We start from the raw sequence: 26950 nt of genomic DNA, 5'->3' as shown, positions 1-26950 counted from the left end.
TAGTACTGTGAGAGCTCTCTTGGCATTGCTCAACCACCAATGGATCCACCTACCCTTCTTCTTCTTCATCTTTCCCTTTTAAACCCTAAATTTCTCTATACCTCAACAAGGCCACAATCATGGCTATGTTCTTATCTCCTAGAACCATCACTCTTCTCTCTCTCACCCTCTCCCTCGCGCTCTACTGCAGCATCGACCCTTTCGACCACTGCGCCATCTCCGATTTCCCAAATTTCGTCTCTCACGAGGTTATCTCCCCACGTCCCGATGAAGTTCAATGGGAGAGAGATTCACAGAACTCACTTCAGAAATCAAAGATTCTGTTTTTAAACCAAGTACAAGGTCCCGAGAGCGTCGCGTTTGATCCTCTCGGACGTGGTCCGTACACAGGTGTTGCTGACGGTAGGGTTCTATTTTGGAACGGTGACGAATGGATTGATTTCGCTTACACTTCGAGTAATCGATCGGTGATTTGTGATCCGAAGCCTTCTGCTTTGAGTTACTTGAGGAACGAACATATCTGTGGACGTCCTTTGGGTCTTCGTTTCGATAAGAGAAACGGAGATTTGTACATCGCTGATGCGTATATGGGACTTTTGAAAGTAGGTCCTGAAGGTGGCTTAGCAATGCCGCTTGTAACTGAAGCTGAGGGTGTGCCATTGGGTTTTACTAATGATCTTGACATTGATGATGATGGATCTGTTTACTTTACTGATAGCAGCATCAATTACCAGAGGAGGTCTGTGTTCTCTTGATTTTGAATCTCACTTGTAGAATGTTGCTGATTGTTTTTTTTTTATCTCTGCAAGTTCTGATTTTTTTCCAAGTGTGATTCTCTTTTCAGGAACTTCTTGCAGCTCGTCTTCTCTGGAGACAACAGTGGGAGAGTTCTCAAGTATGATCCAATAGCTAAGAAAGCTGTTGTTCTAGTCCCAAATGTTCAGTTTCCCAATGGTGTGTCTATCAGCAAAGATGGTTCTTTCTTTCTTTTCTGCGAAGGAGATGTTGGAAGGTGAGTGAGTGAGTAGTAGTTCTAGTAGTTCTGTTTCCAATTCTTTGATGTTGTCACCAATGATTGATGATGGGCTTATCCTAAATTAGTTGCCTCACTATTTAGAAATCTTGATGTTTCTTTGAAATCTTGATGTTGAATCAGTTGCTTTACTAGTAGAAAAAAGGAGCAGGGTAGGCCTCACTACTGATTGTTTAATGAGAATTGACAATATCTGTTTGTGTGACATTGAAGCCTCTAAAGACTATCGGAGCCATTACATCTAAGAATCGTCTTTTTGTGTTTATGTAATGCAGACTAAGAAGATACTGGTTAAAAGGGGAGAAAGCTGGAACGACAGATGTGTTTGCGGTATTACCAGGGCATCCTGATAACGTAAGGACAAACCAAAAAGGTGAATTTTGGGTGGCGCTTCATTGCAAGCGCAACTACTACTCATACTTAATGGCAAGATACCCTAAGCTGAGGATGTTCATACTAAGACTCCCAATCACTGCAAGGACACACTACTCGTTCCAGATCGGGTTGCGGCCGCACGGATTGGTGGTTAAGTATAGCCCTGAAGGGAAGCTTATGCAGGTTTTGGAAGATAGTGAAGGGAAGTTTGTGAGATCGGTGAGTGAAGTTGAAGAAAAAGATGGGAAGCTTTGGCTGGGGAGTGTGTTGATGAACTTTGTTGCTGTCTATGACCTCTGATTGCTTTACCTATACGTAAACCACTTCACTGGGTTTCTAGATTTAACAAATTCCCAAAACAGTAGGTGTGTATTTAAAATCAAAGGCAATCACTTAGCACAAACAAAGAAACAAATCAATAAATCCCAAAAGTTATTACGAACCGATAAATTAAAGTGTTAATCTCAGTCCGAACCGAAATGGTAACATCGTAGATGACATTAAATTTTTCAATCAGACTCATTACTCTTCCGTATTACGTAAAACTCAGCTAACAGAAATCAGAAACTGCGATTTCTCTAAATTGCGATACCAAATTAAAATTAACCAAGACGAGTAACTGGTTCGTTCTGCTTTGCACCGGTTCACCGGTTAGGTTAAATCTGTGCTTACCGGTATCAGGTATAATTTTTGGGTTAAATATGTTTTTTAAGAACTTTAAAGTATTTATCACAAGTTTTCGAGAAAACGAGGGATTCAATTAAAAAAGCTTTTCTCCAGAAAACTTCTCTTTTTACAATAGAGGTGTGCTGCCATTAGGAGTAGACACGGCGACCGTTTCTTCTTCATCTTCTTCGCCTAAATCTTGCTTGTAACCGGAAAAATCGCCGGAGGATAAGCAAGGGTTCGGTTTTGTTTCTCTTGTTCTATCCTTCTCTTTTTAGATTTTGTGAAATTGTCATAACCCTAAGAAAATTCAGAAGCCTCTTGCCTCGATAAAATATATATTGCTGGATTCTGTTGATCCCGATTGTTACTAGGGTTTACGCATGCTTTCAAGTTCATCCGATTACGAGTCTTCGTTTATCCCAACTTCTAATTTTTGTGGTTTTGCTGCAGCATTGTACTCTTTGTTTTTTGTAGTCGAAGTCTCGAGACGGGCAAATGGTGAGTTGAAGTTTCGTTTTCTTTCTTTGGTACTAGTTTTAGAGGTATGAAGTATGTAGGACTGATAAAGATAGCATCTATTGTACTTGAATTTGCAGTCGGATATTAGGAAGTGGTTTATGAAAGCCCATGAAAAAGGGAACGGAAGTGCTCCGAAATCGACCTCTTCCAAGACAGGTGCTGTAAAAAGTGCTGCAGAGACTGCACCCATAAAATCAGAGCAGGTGAGTTTAGTATGTGTTGTATCTTAGGGAAACACTGGAGTAGGTATTGCTAGCAGGAAGGAAGTTAGTGGGTTCTTTGTGACATTGGCATTGCATTCTGTGAGGTCGCATGAAACTTGAAACACATATTGTTTGTCTTTACTTTGTTTTCAGAGCCATTGGGAGTGAGTTATAGGCGATTCAAATATGCTAGTTGCTGTTACAGTCATATATCTTTGGTTTGTTTATTGAAATAAGTGTTGTTTCTGTTCATCACTTGGGGCAGCCTAGTGGAGACCTGGAAACTGCTGCTAGAAGAAAAACGAGCAAGTATTTTGGGAAAGATAAAACAATAGTTAAAGATGAGAAAGAGGAGGAAGAATTACCTGCCAAGAGGAAACTTAAGACTGATTCTGATGATTTAAGCAAGCCCCGTCCAAGAAAGGTTACCAAGGTTGATGATGACGATGACGATTTTGATGTACCTATTCCAAGGAAGACTCGTGATAGCACTCCCAGCAAAAAACTAAAGTCGGGGTCAGGTAGAGGAATCGCAACTAAAACTGTTGATAAAGACGAGGATGATGATGGTGAAGATGCCCAAGAAAAGGAGACTCCTCTGAAATCAGGTGGAAGAGGCCGTGGCGGTAGAGCTGCATCAGGGGCCCCAACTGCTGGAAGAGGTAGAGGTGGAGGGCGAGGTGGGTTTATGAATTTTGGTGAAAGGAAAGACCCACCGCATAAAGGAGAAAAGGTCTGCCCCTTATGTGATCAAACCTCTTACCTTATCTTGACTATTACGTGAGGTCGTAATGTATTGACCTGTCTCTGTTTTCAGGAGGTTCCTGAAGGCACCCCTGATTGCTTAGCTGGATCGACATTTGTAATTAGTGGAACACTTGATAGGTATTTCATTTTACGCACTTCATGCCTTTTCCACGTTTGTATTTCATTTTACAGTTTTGTGTACCCTCTTGACATTGCAGTTTAGAAAGAGAAGAAGCAGAAGATCTTATAAAGCGGCATGGTGGTCGTATTACAGGCTCTGTTAGCAAGAAAACGGTCTGCCTCCATACCGTTAATTTTCTTTTTCCCTTTGTTGGATTAAAAGGTAATGGCGTAAAGTTACAATTCTTGTTTTCAGACGTACCTTTTGTGTGATGAAGATATCGGCGGAAGGAAATCTGAAAAAGCTAAAGAGCTGGGGTGTGTGCTCATCAATGTTATTACAATAAACTTTTGAGGTGTTTTTGGTCTTCTAGCATCCTAACTTATAATATTCTGTTCAGCACTAAGTTCCTTACAGAGGATGGCCTATTTGACATGATCCGGTCCTCGAAACCCATAAAAAAGTCTCTGCCTGAAAGGACGAACAAAGGCACTGAAAAAGTCTGTGCACCACCGAAGACAAGCCCTCAGAAAGAAGTGACAAGAGGTATGAATCATACTCTTGTATTGCATGAACTTTGTGTTTTGTGTCTTAAATTTACTTACATGTCTCCAGATATTGCTCTTTTGGCTTCAGTTGTAAACGCTTGAGCCATTTAATCAGTGTCCATTTATTCTCAGTTATCCTTACAATTAATAGTGATGACAAACATATTTTAGGAAAGCCTTTAGCAAAAAGTTCGCCCAACAAGGTTCCCCCAGCGAAAGGAAAAAAGAAAGTTATTGAGACTTCCTTGCCATGGACGGAAAAATACAGACCGAAGGTTCCAAATGAGATTGTTGGGAATCAGTCACTGGTACGTGATTGAAACTATTGTATGTTGCTTTTTTGTTCAATGACATGAAAATGATGGATCCTTTATCAAATCAATTGCAGGTAACTCAGATTCACAACTGGCTGTCCCACTGGCATGATCAATTTGGAGGTACTGGAAGTAAAGGAAAGGGGAAGAAAGTGAATGATGCCGGTGCCAACAAGGCTATACTTTTGAGCGGAACACCTGGTATTGGAAAAACAACATCAGCAAAGTTGGTTAGTCAGATGCTTGGTTTCCAGACAGTTGAGGTTAGCTCATAATTATTTCAATTTCATTGGTTAGTGATACAATATCTTGCACATGCTTGGAAGATGGACTTTTTACTTTCAATGTAGGTTAATGCTAGTGACAGTCGTGGAAAGGCGAACTCGAATATCGCCAAAGGTATTGGTGGTAGTAATGCAAATACGGTGAAGGAACTTGTCAATAACGAAGCCATGGCCGCTAACTTGGATAGGTATGTTGGTGTTATTTTTTTATGGCCCTAGTCCCAGAAGCTTGTATTTTTTCCTGACTTGGTGGAAGATTTGATCTTCAGGTCAAAGCACCCGAAGACTGTTCTAATCATGGATGAAGTAGATGGAATGTCTGCAGGCGACAGGGGAGGTGTTGCCGATCTTATTGCTAGCATTAAAATATCAAAGATTCCTATCATCTGCATTTGCAATGACAAATACAGTCAGAAACTGAAGAGTTTAGTAAACTATTGTCTTCCCCTCAATTTCCGGAAGCCCACGAAACAGCAGGTTGGATTTAGATGATTGTTTTCTTTTGATAGGATTGTGAACAGGATTTCATGCAATGGACCAATGGTTGTCTCTTTGGCATTTTTTCTTTGTACCATTATTAGGCCTTGAGCTCTTCATTATCTTTTTCGATTTTTCCACCATCAGATACTTTTTCGAGCAGTTGACAAGAAGTTACCCATTTATACTTTTAGACGATAGGGGTATTGTGGAAATATATGAAGTTTCACACCTGCTTAATAGTTGACCATTTGCTAAAGGCTTCTATATTCATTAGGAAATAAAAATATACTAATAAGTTTCCGTTGCATTGAGGATCTGAGTGGCCGTATATCCTCTGTTTTATCGTTAGCAATGTCTGTTTATCTTATGAAACCAACTTGTCTTTTGTTACAGATGGGAAAAAGGCTGATGCATATTGCTAAGGCAGAAGGCCTTGAAGTTAATGAAGTAAGATTCTGTAAAGTTTTTTTTTTTTTTTTTCACTAACTTCTATTAGTCAATGCTAGCCAGTTCCATATAACTTTCTTCTTTTTAAGACTATTTTCTTTCCGGAAATCTGGTCCATGTCAGGCCCCTTTTACTAATTAAACAAATGGGAATAGAAGTAGATATGGTATAATGTACTGTGTTATGCAACACTCTTTTCCTTTTAAACCTACCTTTGCATTTCTTGAAATTCCCCTGGGAAAGCGTATGCCAGTTGTAATGGATTAAACACCTAAGAATAGAACTTGAGTCCTGTGTTCTCTGTGTCCACTCTTCCTGTATTCTACTACTTCCTCTTTTTCTGCTTAGTCTCATAAAGCATTTTGGTGGTGGGGCTTATGTGCTATCAGTTTGTCCCCTGAACATCATCTATCTTTCCTTTTTCTCAGATTGCCCTGGAAGAACTCGCTGAGAGAGTGAATGGTGACATACGATTGGCCCTAAATCAGCTCCAATATATGAGCCTGTCCATGTCAGCCATCAAGTACGATGATATCAGGCAGCGCCTGCTAAGCAGTGCTAAGGATGAAGATATTTCCCCTTTCTCAGCTGTTGACAAGTAATGCCTCAAGTCTTTTAGTTTAGTTCATCATTGATGCACATAGTAGTGTATAATATATGCTCTATAAGTGTTTGGCATTGCCAATTTTCTGAAGTTAAGTCATATAGCTGCTGTTATATAAGAAAATTTATTTCCCTTGTTTTGTAGTAAAACTTCGTTATAAATGATTTCTTTCCAGGTTGTTTAGTTATAATGGTGGGAAGCTGAGAATGGATGAACGGATTGACCTGAGCATGAGTGATCCTGATTTGGTTCCTCTAATTATACAGGTCTATTATTATTTTGGATTCTTGTGGGGTTGTTTTGTTATATCTTTTGGAACATTAAATAATTTCCTGGTACCTCTAACATTAGTGATTTCTGAAATTTGTAATCCCACATGAGAACGTATAGAACATTGAGACTTGTACTTCATTTACCGTTAAATTTAAGACTGTATTTTCTTTCCATCTGGGCAGGAAAACTATCTCAATTATAGGCCATCAGGTAAAGATGAGGCAAAACGAATGGAGTTACTTGCTCGTGCTGCTGAATCCATTGCGGATGGAGATATTATCAACGTGCAGATTCGAAGATACAGGCAATGGCAACTTTCTCAGTCATGCTGTGTTGCATCTTCTATTCTCCCGTAAGTTGGTTCCACTTCTTGAGAAGAAAATTGATTCTTTTTACCAAAAGTGCTATTTACCCTCCACATGAAGTGTGTGTTGCTGATGTATATGCCATGTCTATTCTCTAGTGTTCTCATTTTTTACTATTCTTTCTACACCTTAAGTTCGTCTTTGATGGAGATCAGGTTGAATAAATCATATGCTGCCATGTATATATGTGTTGTTGTGTCTTTGTATGGATTTCTGTTCTCCGGTGTTGAATTACAGGGAATAATGTGCTTTCCTATACTTGAGAACTGACGTATACTTCTTTTGTTTGAATAGAGCTTCGTCGTTGCATGGATCAAGGGAGGTATTCGAGCAGGTAATGATCTTCAGTAAAGCTCATTTCACGCTATGAATGTGACCTGGAAACTTTAGCTATCATTCAATGCGCCTCTTTTTTCTGATGATGCATTTTTTTCTGCATTAAAGATTTTGAGTATGCAATGCACAACTCATATATTGGCAAATCAGAAAAGTTAGTTCTTTTCTAGGTTGTAAAATTTGAGCATGATTACTATAGCATATACTTATGGTTATGGTATGAGCCTGTTTCTCCGTTTTGTTGCTCTAGAGCTGCCTAAAATGTCATAATTTAGATTAACCATGCATAATTATTCAATGCAGGGTGAGCGTAACTTCAATAGATTTGGTGGGTGGCTTGGCAAGAATTCTACTGCGGGAAAAAATAGACGGTTAATGGAGGATCTGCATGTTCATGTCCTTGCTTCCCGAGAATCCAGCTCTGGAAGGTTGTTTCCACCTGTACAGTTAGCCTTATGGGTTACTTCTTTCTGCTAGTAAATTGTTATCTTATTTAATTGCTACCTTGCTTTTCTTCATATTTCATCCGTCTCTGAAGAGTTAGCTTGGTGTACATACTGCCTGTCCTTTTAACAATATTATGTGATATTTTCTTATTGCAACTTTCTGACAAACGTCAATATTGACCACAGGGAGACTCTTCGTGTTGATTATCTTCCCCTGCTCATGAATCGCTTGACTAGCCCACTTCAGACGCTGCCTAAGGTTTGACGTACTAATATTTGTTTATTGTTCGTAACCTCACTATACTCTTGTTTTATTAAATATAAAAAGATATCTATGTTATCTGTTAATTAAAATCATATTTATGTTAAAATATGTACTTAGGATGAAGCTGTTTCAGAAGTTGTTGATTTCATGAACTCCTACTCTATAAGTCAGGAGGACTTTGATACTATTATGGAGTTGGGAAAATTTAAGGTATACACGATTTCCTTTTTCATGGGATATCACTGCCACAGCTGCGACAATGAATCTTCATTAATGTATTGCAAACTTTACAAATCAGGGGCGTGCAAATCCGATGGAGAGTGTTCCACCTCCAGTTAAAGCAGCTTTGACTAGAAAATATAATGAGTTGAATAAAACCAGAATGGTACGTGTTGCTGACATGGTGCAACTTCCGGGAATGAAAAAGGCCCCTAAGAAGCGAATAGCTGCTATGCTGGAGCCAACTGTTGATAGTTTGGGAGATGAGGATGGCGAGCCGTTAGCAGAAAATGAAGAAGAAAATGCATCAGACGCTGAAGAAGACTCAGGTACTGTGCATTTTTGTGAATGAATTATTTTTGTAGAATCAGGTAACTTGGCCTGTATAACACGAAGAGTCTCCCTTCGGTGTCTAATGGGACTTGGAACTAGACCACATGGAATCCTGACTGGGTTTCTTTGTTTTTTTTGTCTTTCTGCTATTCCAGAAGAAGCAAATGATGGAGAAAAGCTAGAGTCGAATCTAAAAAATCTGAATGCTAGAGGTTGGTCCTGTTATGCCTTATGATAAGTTGTCTTCTCTTTCAAAAAGACAGTCAGTCTAGAACCAAAATTAATATATCTTGGTCGAAGCGACGACTTCTTGGCTAAACTTTACTCCACATCTCTTAACTCTTAACGAACTACAATCGGGTTTTGCAGGGATCCAAGTTGAATTGGATTTGAAGGGAGCTGGGAGCTCTGGTTCAAGAAAAGCAGCTGGTAAAGGCAAAGGCAAAGCAGCAGATGCGTCTGCTGAGAAGAAAGCTACAGGGAGAGGCTCTGGTACCAAGAGAAAGAGATGAGAAGTCAATGGCCTCAGTTTTCAGGCAAAAATTGTTTCCGAGAAGTGTCTATTTCTGGAATGTTCATGTTTGGCATACAAAGGGGTAGATGAATTCGAGGTTTTTAGAGGTTTTTTTCTTTCTCTTTTCATGATTGGTAGATGAATTCATGATGTTTTTAGAGCGGATTTTAGTATTGGTAGTGAACTCTGAATGCGTTTGCTCTTTTGACTAATGATGAAAAACTAGTACGGTTTAGAAAATATGGACAAATAAGCGTAATGGATGAAGATTTTCTGTAGTGGCTTGAATCTGAGAAAATCCATAATTTTCTCTCAAAAGGCAGGTGTATAAAAACTGTTTTGTATGAGATCATAAATCTTACAGTGTCAATAACTAAAACAAAAGCTATCATTAACGCACCGCCATAGTTTTTTTCCAATTATTTTAGTAGCAGAAAATATAAATACACAAGCATTAGAATAGATACATCAAATTGGTGGGTTTGCTTGGCCAAAATTTTGGCGATACATAAGTAATATTGATAAGAAATCCGTAATGTGAACCACAATGTGAATTTACAACAGACAAACCAAATAACCAACCCTCCTGATACATAAGTAAGTCTTCTTTACTCTTTTCTTTTTCTTTTTTAGTTTTTCTTGGGTTTGCTTAAACATACATAACACAGAAGAAGGCATCTCAAAGCATCCTTTTGGTCATAAAATAACCATTCTTTATTTTGAGAAATAGAAAACTCTTTTACATTATCAACAAACCTTCTTCCTAATGCTTCTCCCACGCTTTTGAAACATCTGACTCTGTATATATATATTATCAGAATTTCACAATGGCCATCATCTCCCTGTCTCTGCAAAACACAGACAACAGAACAAGATCTTAGCATTCATTTAGAAACACAGGCTTTAACATGGATGAAGGATCTTGTTGTTCAGTTTTTTGGAAAAATAAAAATAGTAAGATACAACAAATATTTTCAGGTTTGCATAGACCTTAATCATCTACAATATCTCTTTTGCGAGCACATAATGAACTATCAGTATGTAAAAATCACTGATGATGTAGAATTTGAAGATCAAGGGGTGAATAATGCAATTGATAAGACAGGCTAAAGCTTAGTTGATGGTGAAATAAGAACACGAATTCTACAATGACTAACCATTGATGAACAAACACTGGATAAGCTAGCCTGAATCAGTAGAGCAAGGAGTCAAAAATTTACCTTTGCCAACAAGATGCTGGCACTTGCTTATTTAGCTTGAACCAGAACCAGTCGCACATGTATCTTTAACACCTCTTTCATTCATAGAATGTTCACCACCCGCTTCTGATCTATTATGCTCATTGTTTGATTCAGGAGTGTAATTTTCTGAGACATCTGATACAGATGCAGAGCTGGGCCTACTGTTTTCTCTCGTTTCTAGACGTTCCATCATGCGGGACACAGTGGCGATCCCGGCACTGACCTCTCGTTTAACCTCAGAGCCAATATCTGCCATGGACGTGTTGCGAGAAAAAAATCTATCTTTCCAGCTCCTTGTGTTCTTTGATATCGATTCTTTGTATCTACAGTGTGCATCAGAAATCATTTAGAAAATAGTAAAATCGATATAAAGGTCAAAGTTAGCCAGATGAGCCAGGATACCTCGTTGACACAGCGTTTAATCGAGACTTTAGCGATTCCGAAAATGATTGGAGTTCTGATGGTCCAGCTCTATCTTGATCACTTGGGGAAGATTGATTAACAGACCTGTGTATGGTTAGCAAAGGAAGGATCAGATTGGCTGCATATGACTACACCGTAACAAAAGACGACAGAGGATGAGAATTCAGGTGAAGACCTGGTGTTTGAATCAGATGCCGAGGGAGAAACCTGGCGGGGATGAGAAGGTGTTTGTGGCTGATTTGAACCCTCCCCTAAACCATTGTGAGGAGACAGCGGAAGGTTTGTGACTGTGTCACTCTCATCTCTCTGAGATGGAGAAGAAGGCATGGGGGGATGAGGTGCAGGAGAAGAAGCATTAGGATGCGAAGAAAACACCATGAACTGTGGATGGCTTTGACTTGAAGACCTGCTTCTGTGGCCTTCCCTTCTTACCCCATGTCTCGCTCTTCCCATAGCAGCAGCAGCAGCCAAGTGCTGAATGATTCGCTCTTCAATCTCGGCATTATCCACCCCAACTGGGAGCTAAATTAAAAGAGATTTGTACAGAGATAGAGCTCAATCAATTCACTAGGNAGTTCACTAGGAAAGAGATGTAATCAACTCAAAATGATAATAAAAGAGTCACATACATGTTGTAATTCAAAATCGCCAAGAGTTGGATGACGAAATATGGTGGCATTTCTAGATGGAGTGAAGCGGAAATTCCTCTCCTGTACAACACCCTCAAGCAACTCCTGACTGAAAAACATTATTACATACACACAACTGAAACCTCTATCAAGGATTCCTCATGGTAATGTTACCATTTACCAATTAAAAAAAAAAATCGTAGTACGAGGAGAAAAAATTAACCTAGTGGGGTCTTTGAGACTAAGTGATTGCCAACACATTGGACACTGTGAACTCCTTTGACACCTTTAAATTTGAAATACAAATGTCAGGGACCTGGTAAGCTTGGCACAAAGAAACACGAATACAAAACTTGAAGGTATAGATTATTGAAGGTTCGTCATCTCGAGTTGTAATTAGAATCTCCTAACTTCCCCTTAAATTCCCAAAACCAAGACAAAAAAAAACTCTTTAACCCACATACACCACATAAAGAACAGAGAGGACTTGAAAACCCACACATTCTATAAGAACAACTTCTTTGGAATATTTTATGTTCAATGATAGTATCTCTATTGTGGTAAATGCACAAAGTGTTTAAAGAGCAGCTTACCACTCAAGAATGCATTGAAGATGATACTCATGCTTGCAACTAGTCAACTGCGAAATCAAAAAAAAAAAAAAAACAAAGAATGAATGAATCGATGTATAATTTAAATGGAAAAAGTTTTGGGGGTACATAGTAGTAAGTAGAACATAACATACAGTAGAAGGATCGCTATCACAGAAGGATTCAAGACAAATGCTACAGGCGTCATCACAAGCATCTTGAATCCCACCTTCAACAAAAGCTGCTGCTGAAGTCAGATGCCCCTCCGACGTCGCCGTTTCTCCCGCCGCTCCCTGTAAAAAAAAAATAATCAATCCTCAGATATCAAAACTCCCAAAACCTAAAGACGACAGAATCAACAGACAAAACTTGTTTTAACAATTCAACACGAAAACCCCCAAATACAATTACGCCGAACCAAATCAAAATTATAAGCTCATATCGATCGAATTGAATCCGTGGAGAAATGAAATTCAGAAGAAAAAAAACGAAAACCCTAACTAACCTCCATTTGAAATCGGGATTGAATCGGATGGATGAGCTGAACGGAGAAGGAAGAAAATGAGATAGTAGGGGATTGATCAATCAAAGATTCGATGGAAGAGAAAGGAGAAAAAAATCTAGGGTTATGAGAGAAAACAAAACCCTAGATTCATGATGATTCGCCGAAGATAACGGGGAGAGGAAGGAGGAAGAAGAAGAAGAAGACAAAGGACAAAAGGAGAAAAGGAACTCTTTCCTCTCTTTTAATTTTCTCTGCGCGTGGGGGGGGGTTTGTGGTCTCTATTGACTCTCTCAAAATTAAAATAAGAATAGTTTAATTTTTTTTTCTATTCTATTTTTAAAAAAGAAAATATATTCCCCATTTTACACTTTAACAAAAAACACTGATTTAGCTGGGTCCCATATTATGACACATGTTTCCTTCTTTTATAGTTTGGGATTTAGTTTTAGTTTTGTAAGATGATTTTTTTTATTGAATTTAGAGAAACTGTTTGATTTGTTACTAAAATTTTATTAGATATTTTAGGATTTTCACTCTATTTGGTCTTCAAATTTAGGTATATTTTCTTATATATTCTATTGTGGTAACTTTTATCAAGTGAGCAAAAAAAAATTGTTTTGTATGACATTTTAGTAAGAAACGAGAAATCTCTTTTATATATTTAAAGATAATCCTTATTTAAGGCGAGCTTATCTTTTACCATTTGATATTCATTGTCAAACTAGTATATTTTCAAATATTACATGCTATCTATTTTGATTATTCTAAATCCAATTGCCAAAAAAAATTGAATATTCTTTAATTTTTCAAAATCTATTATTTCAAAAATTATAATATTCTAACTTACCATTATATACAATCATAAAAAAAAAACCCCATGTATATATATTCAATGATAAACTAATGGATCTATGATTACATCATTAAACTTATTTATCTAAATTTCATTTTTCTTTATTCTTAACTTATATTTTTAGATCTACTAAAGACCAAAATCATTTTTTTGTGCTCTATATTTTGTTTTATCAAACAAACTCGTTTATTTTCTAAACAACAATGATAACTTATGTTTTGTATCTTCAAATGTAGTACATGAGGATCTTTTTTCAGAACTTCCAATTAAATTTTTGATGTGTTTGGATGCCTGATAAATTTGGAGGTGAAAAAGGGAAAGAGCTACTCAAAGAAGCTGAACGGAGAAGGCATGACGGCGGTGATAGAAAGTATGAAGTCTGATAAAGAGGAAGACAAAGAGGAACACGTCGAATTCGAGATCTCCGACGAAGTTCTTACTGATGATGAAGAAGAAGAAGATGAAGATATAAACAATTTAGTAGATCCAGATCGCGGTTGATGTATATCTATAATTTAGGTAAGTTTTTTTACAGTGAAAAAAAGTTAAACAAAAACAACTGGGTGCATATTGTATCGCAATGTTATATATTGCCCAGAAAAGGTTTTGCATGGAAGATGTTACAGATAACTCTCCATTCAAAATTACTATCATGAATTGCAAATGATGAATTGATATTTATTTTAATTTTATAAGGATATAATAATTTAACCGTAAATGATGAATAAAATGCAGACAAACAAATCATGAATCTCTTCATAACCAAAACGAATGAGTTTTATCTAGTTCTACAAGGTATGAATATCAGCGGCTGATTTCTTCTTAATTAAAATTCAACTTTGTTTGATTTAATTTTTGCCAAACGTTGATGGTAACTGCTGCTATTCATACGTTGTATATCACTAAGACTGCAAATTGATGAATTGATATTTATTTTAATTTTATAAGGATACAATATTAATTTCTAATTAATTTATGAATTGCTTAATTAAATAATACTATAACAGAAAATTAAATGAAACAAAGTTGAATTTTAATTAAGAAGAGTTTATATTATCTTTGACAAAAAGATATTTGTAATTGTAGCATATATGGATCACTTATTGATGGTTTTCAAATGTAATAGAAAAGTATTATACTAATGAATACTTGATGGGGATTCATGTTGAGAAAATAAAAAAAACGAAGCCGCTTGATTTAGAATGTTCAAGGTTATGTTGATTGTTATGGTATCAGTCTTATTGATACCATCGAGATAGATTTAGAGGATACAACTCGATTTAAAGGAAAACAAGAATGTAATTTGACGAGCATATTGATTATACGGTTATTTGTTTCATTATAGCAATTTTGAAACTTAAGGAGAAAGAAAAAACAAGGAAAACAAATTAAGAAACTTTCAATTGTAATGCCCTATTCATAATTGAATTCCTGAACTCTTAAAACTTATCCATCTCCGACATATAAAAGAAAAAAACTCTCTTGGTTTGTACTTTGTAGGAGAAATAATTATTATGTGTATAAGATAAGGAATATCTAAAAAAAAATGTCGTATTATCTCTAATTAAAACACTACAGAAGGTATAAATAAATTTAGACACAAGTGGGTTAAAAAAGCGACCAACAAAAAAAAACGAGAGTCGGGGGAAAAAAAGAAGATAAAAACCATGTTACAGTTTTACAAACTACAAACCCACCGAAGAAGACTGGTCTGATCTTCACGAAGGAATTAAGTCTTTTAAGATACCGTTGATTCCTTTCCTTTAGTTTCCAATATAGCCGAGCCGATGAAGGACCATTGCTAAGACGAGCATTAATATAGCAAAGATCAATCCGCCTCTTCCAAGCAACCACTTCTTTGCCTTCTTCGCTTGCTCTATCCCGGTTTGAGCCCGATCCGCCCATCGCATCTGCAAACAACATTTTTACACATGAGACAACTATACAATCAACTCCACACTATTCTGTTTTCACATCCTCTTGTGGTTTTTCATAAACCGAATGCATACCATTTTCTCCAAGGCGTCAGGAGAAAGAGAAGCCATGGCTTGCTGAGCTTTTGCAGCATCTTCTTGAGAAAGCTTCATTCCGAATTGTTCGCTCATGCTAGCCATCATCTCCGGATTCATGTTCTTTATCATAGACGTGAACATCTACGAAACACAGAGAATACTATATCAACATCTACAATCACATTATGTTGAGTAAATTGGTCAGATATAAACCGGAAATGACAAAAACCTGTCGCATTGCTGGATCTTTCATTTGGTTTCTCATCTGCTCCTGCAAGTCAGCCGGTGGAGCCGAAGGGATGCTTGATTCGAAACCGCTTCTTGGAGCCACAAAGGAATTACCTGAAGAACTAGACTCACCTACAAAACTACCCATCCCACTCGCTCCTAAACTTTCACGTTGTTCAGATGCTTCTGCATTGCTGTACGATGTTGAAGCTGGAGCTTTTGCTTTCAAAGACGATGCCATGTTGAACATCCTCTCACGCTCTTCTGGTGACATTTTACCCATCATATCAGATGCGAGTTTAAGCATGTCAGGTGTAGGTGCGAACCCGTTTCCTGCAGATGGCCCAGTCGAGGTGAAAGGGTTATCTCCTTTAAACGAAGAGGCTGTTTGAACCATTTTTTGAATCTCTTCAGGTGACATTTTCCCTATCATGCTCGAAGCAGTTTTGAACATGTCTGGTGACATATCTCCAGCTTTGCCTCCGCTCAGAGCAGCAAGTGTATCGGGATCAGTTTTTGAAATGAAGTTCTGGAATGTTCTGCAGGCCATAGAAAGAATAAAAAGAATTACAAAGTCATTCTAATTTTGCCACATGTAGCAGAAAAAGGATGCTTTAGATAATATTTGTCTTCGAGAGCACAAATATTAGGTGTTGAAACAGATGAAACAACACATCAAACACTAGTTTGGAAAGGTTTTGAACCTGATTGCTTCTGGGTTATCTCTGAGAGCCTGCAATCCATCAACGTCAGTCTTTACGCCCTGAGCATGACGACCAACATTGCTTTCTCGTTGTGTCCCAGTAACCTCTTTAGACTGTTTCTTATTGTCTCCGGAAGTAACAGTATTTTCTTCAGTTATGTCTTCAATCACCACACCTAATGAACAAACAACATCACAATTTTTCATTTGTTTTTCCTAATTCATGGACGAAGCATATCAAAAAAAAAATGCAGCAAAGAAACGTCTGGTCTGACATAATTGATAATACACTGCATTATTTCGAACAAATCTTTGAGGGATAAATATAATACCTCTTGATGCATTGCCAGGTCCCTCGACACCCAATCTTTCCTTAACATCTCTGCATCATAAAAGATAAAACTTAAAGTCAAAGTTATTTTTAAAAAGTTGATATCCAAACCTCTAAAATAAGCAGAACTGAAAAGCATGACATTACCAGTAATCAAATTAAAAAAATCCATACCTTAACACATCGGCAATTGTCTCATCTTCAGGGGAAACTTCATTGGCTTTGCTTAGATCGGAGACAGCATCCTGATAGTTTCAGAAAGTCAATGAGTAAACATATATTGAGAAGTTAGTTAAAGTACGCACATATAATATTGACAAGGAATCTCAAGAAACTTCGTATAAGCAACACAAGAACTCACTTCAAGTAGGCCCAGATCTCTGTATGCTTGACCCCTTCTGTATAGGGCTTTGACATTCCTTGCATCATATGCCAAAACCTGAATGCATGTAAGAATGTAAATTTATAGAAGAACACTAAGACAGGATTGATCTTAAAGCCATGTACGACATCACATGTCACACATACAAAAAAAGAAAACAGAACATACACAAGGTGTAGGCATACCTCAGAACCTTCCTTTATGCAATCTTCATGCTGATTCGTCTTCAAATAACATGACATGAGATTGAGAGAACAAGCAAACAAAAGTGCGCCACCTTTAGAAGATGGAATGTCTTTCAGATTGTTCTTCGCCTGTGATATGGTCGAAGAACCATTGTAAGAAAAAGTTACAAATTAAACTCTTCTTGATAAGAGACTGGAACGTCAAGTAGCATGACAAACAATAATGTACGGAGACTTACACGCAAATATTTCTCCGCAGCTTCACTGAAATTTCCTCGGCTATGAAGCTCATTTCCCTGCCAAACGTAGCAGCATATGAGATTAACATCCAAAGCACAACTCAATTGAAAAACTAGGCATCCCCATTCTGTTTCCTTGGTTCCAACAGCTATTCAAACTCGATAAAAAAGGATAAATAAAACCTCCCTAATGAGGAAGGAAATAATAGTACCAACCAGTTTCTTAAGCATCTGAGCAGCATTAATCTGATAAGTAAAGTGAGCATCGGCATGAGCACGCATAGCAGCAATGTCTTCAGGGGAAGCTTTAGCCATCTTCTCACCAATCTCAGCCATATCCTCAGGGCGAGTATGCTTAAGCTGTTCAGCAGCTTGTTTCAAATCCTCAGGCCTCATGTTCTTCATACTCTCAGTTGCCATATTCATCAAATCTGGATTTGACATCATCTGTACCCAAAAAAAAAAAAAAAAAAAAAAAAAAAAAAAAAAAAAGGAATTTGATTCGTACCTTTTTTTAATTTTCCCAAAGGGAATAATTATAAACAAAGTGTTAATAATTGGTTCCTCCAACCAGACAAAAATAAAACACTCTCAACACAAATCCTGGAGAGGTTTCTATAAACCAAGAACACAGCTTCTTATTACTACTAATCATGAAATAATCAATTAATGAGAAAGAAAAAAAAAACGGTGATTAAATTTGTTAAAAAGGTACGAATTTCAATATATAAATAGTTACTGTTGAAGCACATGTTGAGAGAAAACCCAAAAAAAAATCTCACTTTTTTTCTTTGCTACAGTTCTCTTTTCTCTCTCTTTCTCTCAGCAGACATCAATTCCCCTTTTTTGACTAAAATTCCGCGACTTGGGGTTTTGATCCATTCCCCCCAGTGAATCATCATNAAAAAAAAAAAAAAAAAAAAAAAAACAGAATGCTACTTTTAAATTGAATCCAATTGTACCAATCATATAAATTATACACTTACACAGACTTGGGAAAGAAGTTTGATCAGAACTAACTTGAATGAATGAATCTATGAAATTGAATTGGGAAATTAAAGAAAGAAAGAAGAAGAAAAAAAAACCTGCTGTTGGATCCTAGCGAAATCAGCAGGAGTCATACGGCTCATCTGATCTTGAGCGAGACGAATCATCTCAGGATCCATCAATCCGTTAAACATCGTTCTTCTAGAAGCTTCGATCGCGAAAATCAGATCGGCAAAACAAACAAAACTTTCAAATCGAAACTCGCCGGAGAAGGAGGATATAACTCGGAATCTGTGATCGAGATTTTTGATAATCGTTAAAAGAGTTTTGAGAATCGGAGGTGAATTGTTTATGCTGCGGAGGCGAATATAATAAAAGAGAGAAATCAAAAAAAATTGGGGAATTTTAATTTAAATCGGCTCTCTCAACCTCCTCAATTGACCGACCGGAATATGCCTGGAGAGGTTTCGAATTGACAATGTTACCCTTGCTCTTTGAAGAGGGCAATGACGTGCCTTTTAGATAAGTTAATTATAGTAATTAATTAGTAGTAGTATATAATAATTATGAGAGCAATATATGCTTATTGTGCATGTCGCCTCTTGTTCCCATGTTGGAAAACTAAAAAAACTAATCTCGTGTTTTCCAATTTTATTTTCTTACACTTAAAATCGAATCTCTCTTGTTAATTAAACTCTTTTATGTGTTTTTTCCTTTGTTAAAAAGAAAAAGTCAAATTACAATATTTCCAATTAACTGTGACACGTGTCATCTTAGAAAATCAGTTAAATAGGCTCAATTTTTTATGTCCGCCGCATAAATCCTTTAGGAAGCATAGGACTTTTGTCTGTCACACAGCAACAATCTCTCTGGACGAGTTTTCATCAACTTATTAAGTTATGGTTAGTGTTCTCTACATATTTTACTCACTTTTCTACATATTTTTATCGACGAATATATCTGTCAAACAAAAAAAGAAGAAAAAAAAAATGTAGGATTTCTCCACCGCAGCATAAATGTTTGAAAGAATGGAAGCGGTGGCCGGTTCACATAGAAGCTATTGGACCACTTTGACTAACAGCTACAATTCTCATATATCTTTCCTCCCGTGTAACCCATTTTTCTTTACCAGAAATTAATTAAATCTGATACAAATATTTAGTACGTACGTAGTCTTATGATAACAGCGAGGAACCATTGAGCAAAGTCACAGTGTCACGACCGAGAGGTATCACCTTTCAGATGTTTGTTTGTTAACTGTTATTTGAACAGTGTAATATACCTCCAAATAACAAGTGTTATAATTAATTAAGTATTTATTTGGTTGTATGAGCACGAAGATATTTGATATCTAATTTTCATAAAATAATAAAATATGAATGAACATATGAATTCAACCTAAAATTAATAGCTACTAATTCAGAAATTGTTATCACGGGAATTTTGTACTGTGAACAGTAATTAAGTGCGATATGGATATATATGAGACAATCTTCCAGCCTCGAACTGTATTGCTATAGCAGAAGCTCTGTACATATATGTTAGGCAACATCCCTCGAAGCTAAGATTACAACATATGCATCTATGTGAATTTATAAAGCAACTTTCCAACATGTTGAGTGGAACCAAAGGACACAAGCCTTTCGTCCCTTTAGAGTATATATACATGTTAGACATCCTTAAAGTATCACTAATTTCCTAACTTTATCCTTAAAAGCTTATATATATATATATATAATGATCATATTGTTGATTCATTGATTGTATGGCTAAGCACATGATAGGATAATGGGGTGAGTTTGTCCTGATATTTTGGAACAATGTACCCTCTATTGTACGATGAAGATAAATGTAAATATCTAGAAAAATATCGTATTTCATTTTTTTACTGTCCACATTTTTTTATAGTTTGCTAAAAAAAAAAAAAGGTTGCTGGAAAAGAAAAGAGTGAAGGATGGTGGAAGGAAACAGAAGGAAGCTTTGATTGTTGTCGGAACGTGGAAAAATCTCACGTGGCAGTTTCACTCTGATTGGTTCCTAAACCACCGGCCCACGTGTCATGACACTTGTCACTGGGACCTCTCTCTCTTTCTCTCTTACAGCCGCAAGTTGTACGATTGCCGTTCTTATTAGGATGCGTCACATCATCAATCCTCAGCCCACTACCTTCCTCCATTAACCCATCAAACCGGTCTCTAGTTTCTGTGTGTATATCGACGGAATGGATTGGTAAACATATCACCATTGGGCGCTAAGATTTTACCACTTGAATGATTACTAACTGCTATAGAAGAAACACAAAGCGGAAAACGAAATAAAATGATACACACCTAATATTGTTCATCGTAGTGTCTACACACCCAGTAGTGTTAGCTAATGTGAAGATACTTCGATATTGTACACGAGACAATACTCACCTAATATTGTACTCGAGACAAATTCTTATATATGCAGCCATGCAGGTTCCATATGTTAAACGTCAAGACACAAAACATTTGTATAAGATATATACCGAGTCATTGGTCATTTCTATGAGCTAATTATATGTATACCAACTAAAACCATGTCTTATGGTTGACCAAATACCAATTCCGACGATTTACACAAAGAAAACCCCTAAAAGCACAATTCACTCCACACTTTGTTATTCTTTTTTTTTACAAGTTAATATTATAAAAACATACATACTAAACTATTGGTAAAAGGTTAATTTAAAAAACAAGATTAAATTAATTAGTTAAAAGGCATATAGCTATGACTATGATACGAGTTAAACCAGTAATTAACTAATTTGCTTGAGTTGTACGTATGTTAAAGTTGAAATTTTGTAATCAGTATACTAAACGAGATTTGTGAACATGTCCATGGCAATTTACAGATTTGGCGGAAATTATAGGTACTTCGAAACAAATTGTAACCGTCGCTTTGCAATATATTATAGACTTGAAAGTTTTCTAAACTTAGTGACGTTTATCAAATGTCATATTCGATATATTAATATTCTGATAAGTATTTAACGTTATATGATCTTACGTACACTGAAGAGGTAAACATTCTTGGTTTCTAAGTATTATTGCTTTTGTATATACAGCAAGCTAGCCACTGCAAAGGCTGACTCTGATGCATGCTGGTGTACGTGTTTAGTAAATTGCATTTTCTTACTATTTTCCTTGCAGTGAGAAATACAATGATTAGGATTCAGATTTGTGACGACAAAAATATTATATTCGCTTGGGCATTGGTGTGAACGGAATCCAACAAAAAAGGCTTTGATTGGTGGAATTGGTGGTCTCTCTATACAACAAAACTAAAACCAAAAGCATTTGCATCTTTATCCACTTCTTCACGGTTCACATCTCTCGTCTTTATCTGGATATTTATCTTGTTTCTTTCCCCTCATTTTATAAACAAGTTTATCAGATTGAGTTTTTACTTTTGTCTAACTTTAATTATGATCATTCTTCTTATGATGTGTAGTTGTGTACTTGTCTATTACTCATGAAAAATTACTCTTTCGACAGTACTTTAAAAAACATCCTTTACTTTTCACATATCACTCTCATGGTGTTATATTTTAAAACAATATGTATATAATTCTTTTAGAACCAATTGTGTAACATAACTATAAATTAGTCCTCTCCTCACTGCAAAAAAGTGGAAACAGCATAGATACTTATGTAATCCAAAATAAATAAATAGTTTATTTCTGAAGTGAACCATATACTAGCGAGATAGAATTTCATAACTTGAGAAAACAGCAATTAATGGAGGCCAATCACACCCAAATAACACGCAGAAGCTTTGACTTTGAACTATGAGTAGCAGGTAATAATAATAGAAAATTATACATATTCGCTCAAACCATGACTCCTTCTGCCAGTAACACGATACTATCGCGCGATTGTAGTTATTTGGAAAATGAATACTTAAATAAACTTAGTTATACCATCTCTTGGGGGAACCAACCAAGATTTGCAATTTGTAAACGTTTATCATCTTTTATTTACTTTATACGTTGGCGATAGATAAATATAGTTTTACACAATTACGTTTTCATATATAAAATTTAAACAGTCATGTACTGTAAGTGTTTACCTCTCTAGATTCTAATAATTAAAAGAAAAAATATTTTATAATGTAATACATTGATATATGAAACCATTACAATTAAATGTGAAAAGAGAAAAAGTATAAATGTGAAAATTAAATAAAAATCTTTACAACGACGACTTGTTGTATTGATTAAAATTAAGTGAATAAATACGGAGGAAGTCGAGGGTGGTCCAAAATTGACAACTAAATGATAAACAGTGAAGCGCATGTGCATGCATGCAAAATAATACATATATTAGTGAATCACAATTTAAAAAAAATGGAAATGAGAAGCCGCTGCTACATTTTTTTCCAATATATATACAACGTAAAAAATCCTCTTAAGTTTTTTATATTGATATGATTGAAGATCAGTTACTGCAATAGCAACTGGAAAGTATTAGGTGAGAGATCTTTAAACTCAGTCTGCTGCTAATGGCAACAAGATGGCAATGTAATTATGATTTTTCTCTTATTGAGTCGCATATCTTTTTAACAGAATCTGAGATAGTAAAGATAATTTCATTTTTGATATAATTTCATGTTTGATCCACCATATTAATCATAACATGACATGGTAAAGAAAATAGCTAGTTTCACTTTTTTACGTACCTAAACTCATCAAACTATTAAGTTAGCAATATCTTAATTAATATTATATAATATATTAAATAATTAAAGTTCGTAATTTTATAAAAACAAAATTATGAATCAGTTATAGCGCCAGGAAAATATTTCTTGTCACAACTTACACATTCACATTTAAAAGTCGTACTAGTTAGTTATACGATCTACATACAATTACAGCCAGATTAAATCATCTTTACCGGATAAGATTAAATATACTAAGTGAAGGGGATGAGAGAAAAGGAAATTTTTATATCCGAGTATATATGAATAATTTCCAGCTTAAAGCGGTAATTATTGACTCTCCCTAACAAAGTTTTACCAACGACCTTTCATTTCTTTCCTCTTTCGTCTGCCGTTGACTCTTTCTTTGTCCCATACATACCTGAATTTGTTTTACCTACATTGCTTATTTTTAATTTTTCTTTTCTTTTTTAAAAAAATAATTCGATATATATATTAAATTTCTCAAAAAATTATGTTTATACAATTATACTTAGCCAGTATTCATTATTTACTAAATCCGTTCTAAATTAATCGTATATCAAACGATTTAAAGATTATTAACAAGTTGTCGATTTGACATACATGTTGTGCATGGCATCAGCACACTTTTTTTTGTTTCCTTTCATTCAGACGGTTTACAATTCTTATCACACTTAAATGCTTGGTAAATCTCTTTCTGTAACTAAAATGATGCTTAATGAATGTTGCTATACAAATATTGATGGGCTCTCAGTAGCAGAACCAACGTCGGTCGGTCGCAGTCGGTGAGATGGGGGCACATGTCTCGGGTGATAAATAGAAAGTCACTGCAAAAAAAATGTAATATTACATCATTTATTTAATATTTTTGCATCAGATTTAAATGATACAAAAATAATCTGCATCATTTTAATGAATGATTTATATTTTATTGATGTAAATAATTTGTATCGGTTGAAACAAATATTTGTATCGATTATTGTAATTGAAGTTATTATGTATCATTACAAAAACATAATACTAATTTTGCATCAGTTAATATAAATAATTTTAATATTTGTTTCAGTTAGAGTAAACGATGTTAAATATTTATGTCAATTCTAAATACCTGATGTTAAGATTATAATATCAGTTTTAATAAATGATTCAAATAATTGTATATTTTACAATTAAAATTTTAAATCAAATATAATTAATTGCTGAATTTTGTGTTAGTTTCAAACTAATTATAATAATTTTGCTGTTTTCAATAATCAATAATTATAAATTAAATAATATTAAAAATTAAATTTCATAGAAAATATGGATACATAGTTTGAAAATCAAAAACAAATCCCACAATCATTAGCTAATTTTGTTCTTAATTCACCATAGTCTTGAATCTCATCTTGAAAATCATTTAGATCTGTTCCATCAATGGTGAATCACAGAGATATGTGTCTCTATCTCCATCACGTCCGCTCAGCTCCTTCTAAGCCTCATAATTCTAGAAATATTAATTGACATCATCTAAAATATATTTACATTGTGCTTTATGTTTTTATCCTTCTCAGAGTCTCTCTCACCTTCCTTCAACGTCTTGATAACAAAAGCTTTGTGAAATGGAACACTTTAGACTGAGAATTTTACACCGTTGACATTTGTTTGGGATGTCTTCTATGATCTTAATTAGGGGCAAACCAAGAACTGGTGACTCCAACTTCTTCACCTCCAACAATTCCTCACGGCGACTTGATGACATGGTTTTATGTTATATTGTTTTGGGGTTTTGTTCTTTTCGGGTGCATTTGGATGGCATAGAAAAGGCAAATCACTACAAAGTTATAATAAAATATATTGATAAAAAAAAAGAAGATGAAATGAAGAAGAAGAACCGAAGAAGTTATATTAAAAAGAAATAAAAAACTATTAGAATTAGATAGTGCAAAGGTAACGTAGATTTCTAGAGATATTTAGAAGAAGTTAGGATTCTATTTTTTAAGAAAATTTGTAATTTGATTCACTTAATCGTGGGAAAATGGATATTCTATTTCCAACAAAATAGTAAATTAGGGAGATAATTTTTTTTTAAATAATTAGAAAGAAAAGGATTTTTTTTTGGTTCGGCAATTATAAAAAAAAAGTGATGTAAAGCCATAAAAAATGATGCTAAATTACCAGTTTTATAAGAATCGATACAATTTTTTTTTCTTATATAATTAGTATCACTAATTAGTGACTTAAATCATATATCATTTTCTTAAGTGATGTAAATATAAATTTATAAATAAATCAATTATTTAAGTGATGTAAATTTATACATTTATATCAATATATAAAAGTGATACAAATTAATTTTTATTTACATCAGTTTCAATCAATTGATGCCACACAAATTAAAACGACATCGGTTATTGCAAATGATGTTACATTTTTAATTTTTGTATCAATGATAAATAAGTAATTTAAAATTGTATCACTTAGTTGTATGGTTCAATTTAAGTGATTTAATTTAAGCTTTTCTTTGTAGTGAGTGTTTGAATGATGGTGTGATCAAACTCAATTTTAAAACGTTACTGAACCAGTGAACCTAAGTTACATTCATTATCTTTTTGATATATGAAAGAGTAAAATTAGGGAGTAAAATGTGCAATAAATTTACTAAGAAAATGGAATATGATTTATTTTTTTGATATCTGTCGTGATACAGAAATTACTTTTACTGTCACTAGTACTGCTGTCTGAAAAAACTCTGCCAAAGAGAAAATAAAGGAGAGAAAACAAATTGGGTAACAGTAGCCATACCTCTGTCACTCACTCCCTCTTCAGGGTAATACACACACACGTATATCTCTACATATATCGCAATATCATAAAAGAAAAAGATAATAATAATTCCATACTTGCAAATCTTTATAAGCCGCAATTTTTTTAATTTGACTTCACCGGTGGCCCATATGTAATTAATTATCAGAAACCAACACAACAATTACTAGAATGTTATTTTAATTAAGATAATTTTGGTTTATGATCTGCGGTTGGAAAATCGAAAACTAACATTTGCTTTCCAATGACACCCTTAGTGTGTGAAAGTGAAATTAGGAAAAAGGGCCGTATTGAATTATATTGTGCATTGACAATGAAAGGAGGGAGGGAGAGAGAGGGAGAGAGTTGAATTTGAAAGAAACCTCGAATTTGGACTATATATTTCTGCTTTTATATATCCCCACAGTATTGCCTGCAGACACATTTTCACCATACCTCTCCCTCTCTCATACTCTGGTGTTGTCATAATCTCAATCTCTTTTAGTACAACAACTTATTTGGTGAATAACATAACTATTACTACAATTCTGCATGCATTGATGGAGAAAATAAAAACTAGATAACTACTGGCTGTCTCTTAGTCAAATAAAGCTCAAATTTAAAAATTTGGGTACATGTAGTCGCTACACATTTTCTTTGACCGCATCTACTGAAACCCTATCGATTTTAAACTAGGGTTAGAAAAAAAAAGGTATATATTCTCCTTTCTGCTTCTTTCATTTATATTAATCTTACGTTTCTCGAATTAATGTATTTTAGTTTCCTTAAATCTCTGTACTAATAGGTTAAGAATATAGTATGAGATCATGGAGTTAGGCATGAATCAAGACAAACTAAAGTTACCATTATCTGTAAACGTTTGACTAGTTAGTTTTGAACAAATCTCGTATGTATGTACGTAGTAGACCATTGTTTTGTTTCTCGGAATAAACGGATAATGGGTGATGATCGTATATGGTAATACTCTATTCAATTCATTCGTGTTTATATCATTTGTGTACTTTCACATAAAATTTCAAAAGTGGTAAAATTCCAAGA

General features: G+C 35.2%; 4 protein-coding genes across 4 annotated transcripts; 2 read left to right on the top strand and 2 right to left on the bottom strand.

Moving 5' to 3' along the window:
* Positions 1 to 1749, top strand: LOC104706491 (protein STRICTOSIDINE SYNTHASE-LIKE 3). Its single transcript, XM_010422689.2, has 3 exons — positions 1 to 739; positions 845 to 1012; positions 1309 to 1749. Exons 1-3 carry the CDS (start codon positions 120 to 122, stop codon positions 1706 to 1708), a joined length of 1188 nt encoding a protein of 395 aa, XP_010420991.1. The 5' UTR covers positions 1 to 119; the 3' UTR covers positions 1709 to 1749.
* On the top strand, positions 2161 to 9373 carry LOC104706490 (replication factor C subunit 1). The gene is made up of 23 exons (XM_010422688.2): positions 2161 to 2312; positions 2528 to 2575; positions 2674 to 2799; positions 3065 to 3532; positions 3617 to 3684; positions 3765 to 3840; positions 3923 to 3984; positions 4068 to 4213; positions 4387 to 4523; positions 4604 to 4792; positions 4880 to 5001; positions 5083 to 5290; positions 5687 to 5740; positions 6169 to 6338; positions 6520 to 6610; positions 6800 to 6969; positions 7277 to 7316; positions 7622 to 7746; positions 7951 to 8023; positions 8147 to 8239; positions 8328 to 8577; positions 8737 to 8793; positions 8951 to 9373. The coding sequence occupies exons 2-23, from the start codon at positions 2573 to 2575 to the stop codon at positions 9091 to 9093; spliced, it is 2871 nt and encodes a 956-aa protein (XP_010420990.1). The 5' UTR covers positions 2161 to 2312; positions 2528 to 2572; the 3' UTR covers positions 9094 to 9373.
* On the bottom strand, positions 9569 to 12735 carry LOC104706489 (E3 ubiquitin-protein ligase RHF2A). The gene is made up of 9 exons (XM_010422686.2): positions 12484 to 12735; positions 12134 to 12271; positions 11982 to 12028; positions 11612 to 11674; positions 11389 to 11497; positions 10935 to 11281; positions 10739 to 10843; positions 10316 to 10659; positions 9569 to 9943 (listed from the first exon to the last, which is right to left on the bottom strand). The coding sequence occupies exons 1-8, from the start codon at positions 12487 to 12489 to the stop codon at positions 10347 to 10349; spliced, it is 1128 nt and encodes a 375-aa protein (XP_010420988.1). The 5' UTR covers positions 12490 to 12735; the 3' UTR covers positions 9569 to 9943; positions 10316 to 10346.
* LOC104706488 (outer envelope protein 61) lies at positions 14870 to 18848 on the bottom strand. Its single transcript, XM_010422685.2, has 11 exons — positions 18502 to 18848; positions 17633 to 17863; positions 17417 to 17473; positions 17178 to 17306; positions 16972 to 17049; positions 16785 to 16855; positions 16612 to 16661; positions 16281 to 16455; positions 15578 to 16115; positions 15346 to 15489; positions 14870 to 15246 (listed from the first exon to the last, which is right to left on the bottom strand). Exons 1-11 carry the CDS (start codon positions 18595 to 18597, stop codon positions 15100 to 15102), a joined length of 1716 nt encoding a protein of 571 aa, XP_010420987.1. The 5' UTR covers positions 18598 to 18848; the 3' UTR covers positions 14870 to 15099.

The sequence above is a fragment of the Camelina sativa genome, chromosome 8 (assembly GCF_000633955.1).
Source record: "Camelina sativa cultivar DH55 chromosome 8, Cs, whole genome shotgun sequence".
NCBI classification, from domain to species: domain Eukaryota; kingdom Viridiplantae; phylum Streptophyta; class Magnoliopsida; order Brassicales; family Brassicaceae; genus Camelina; species Camelina sativa.
Note: the sequence above shows the minus strand (reverse complement) of the source record. Positions and strands in the feature narration are given on the sequence as shown.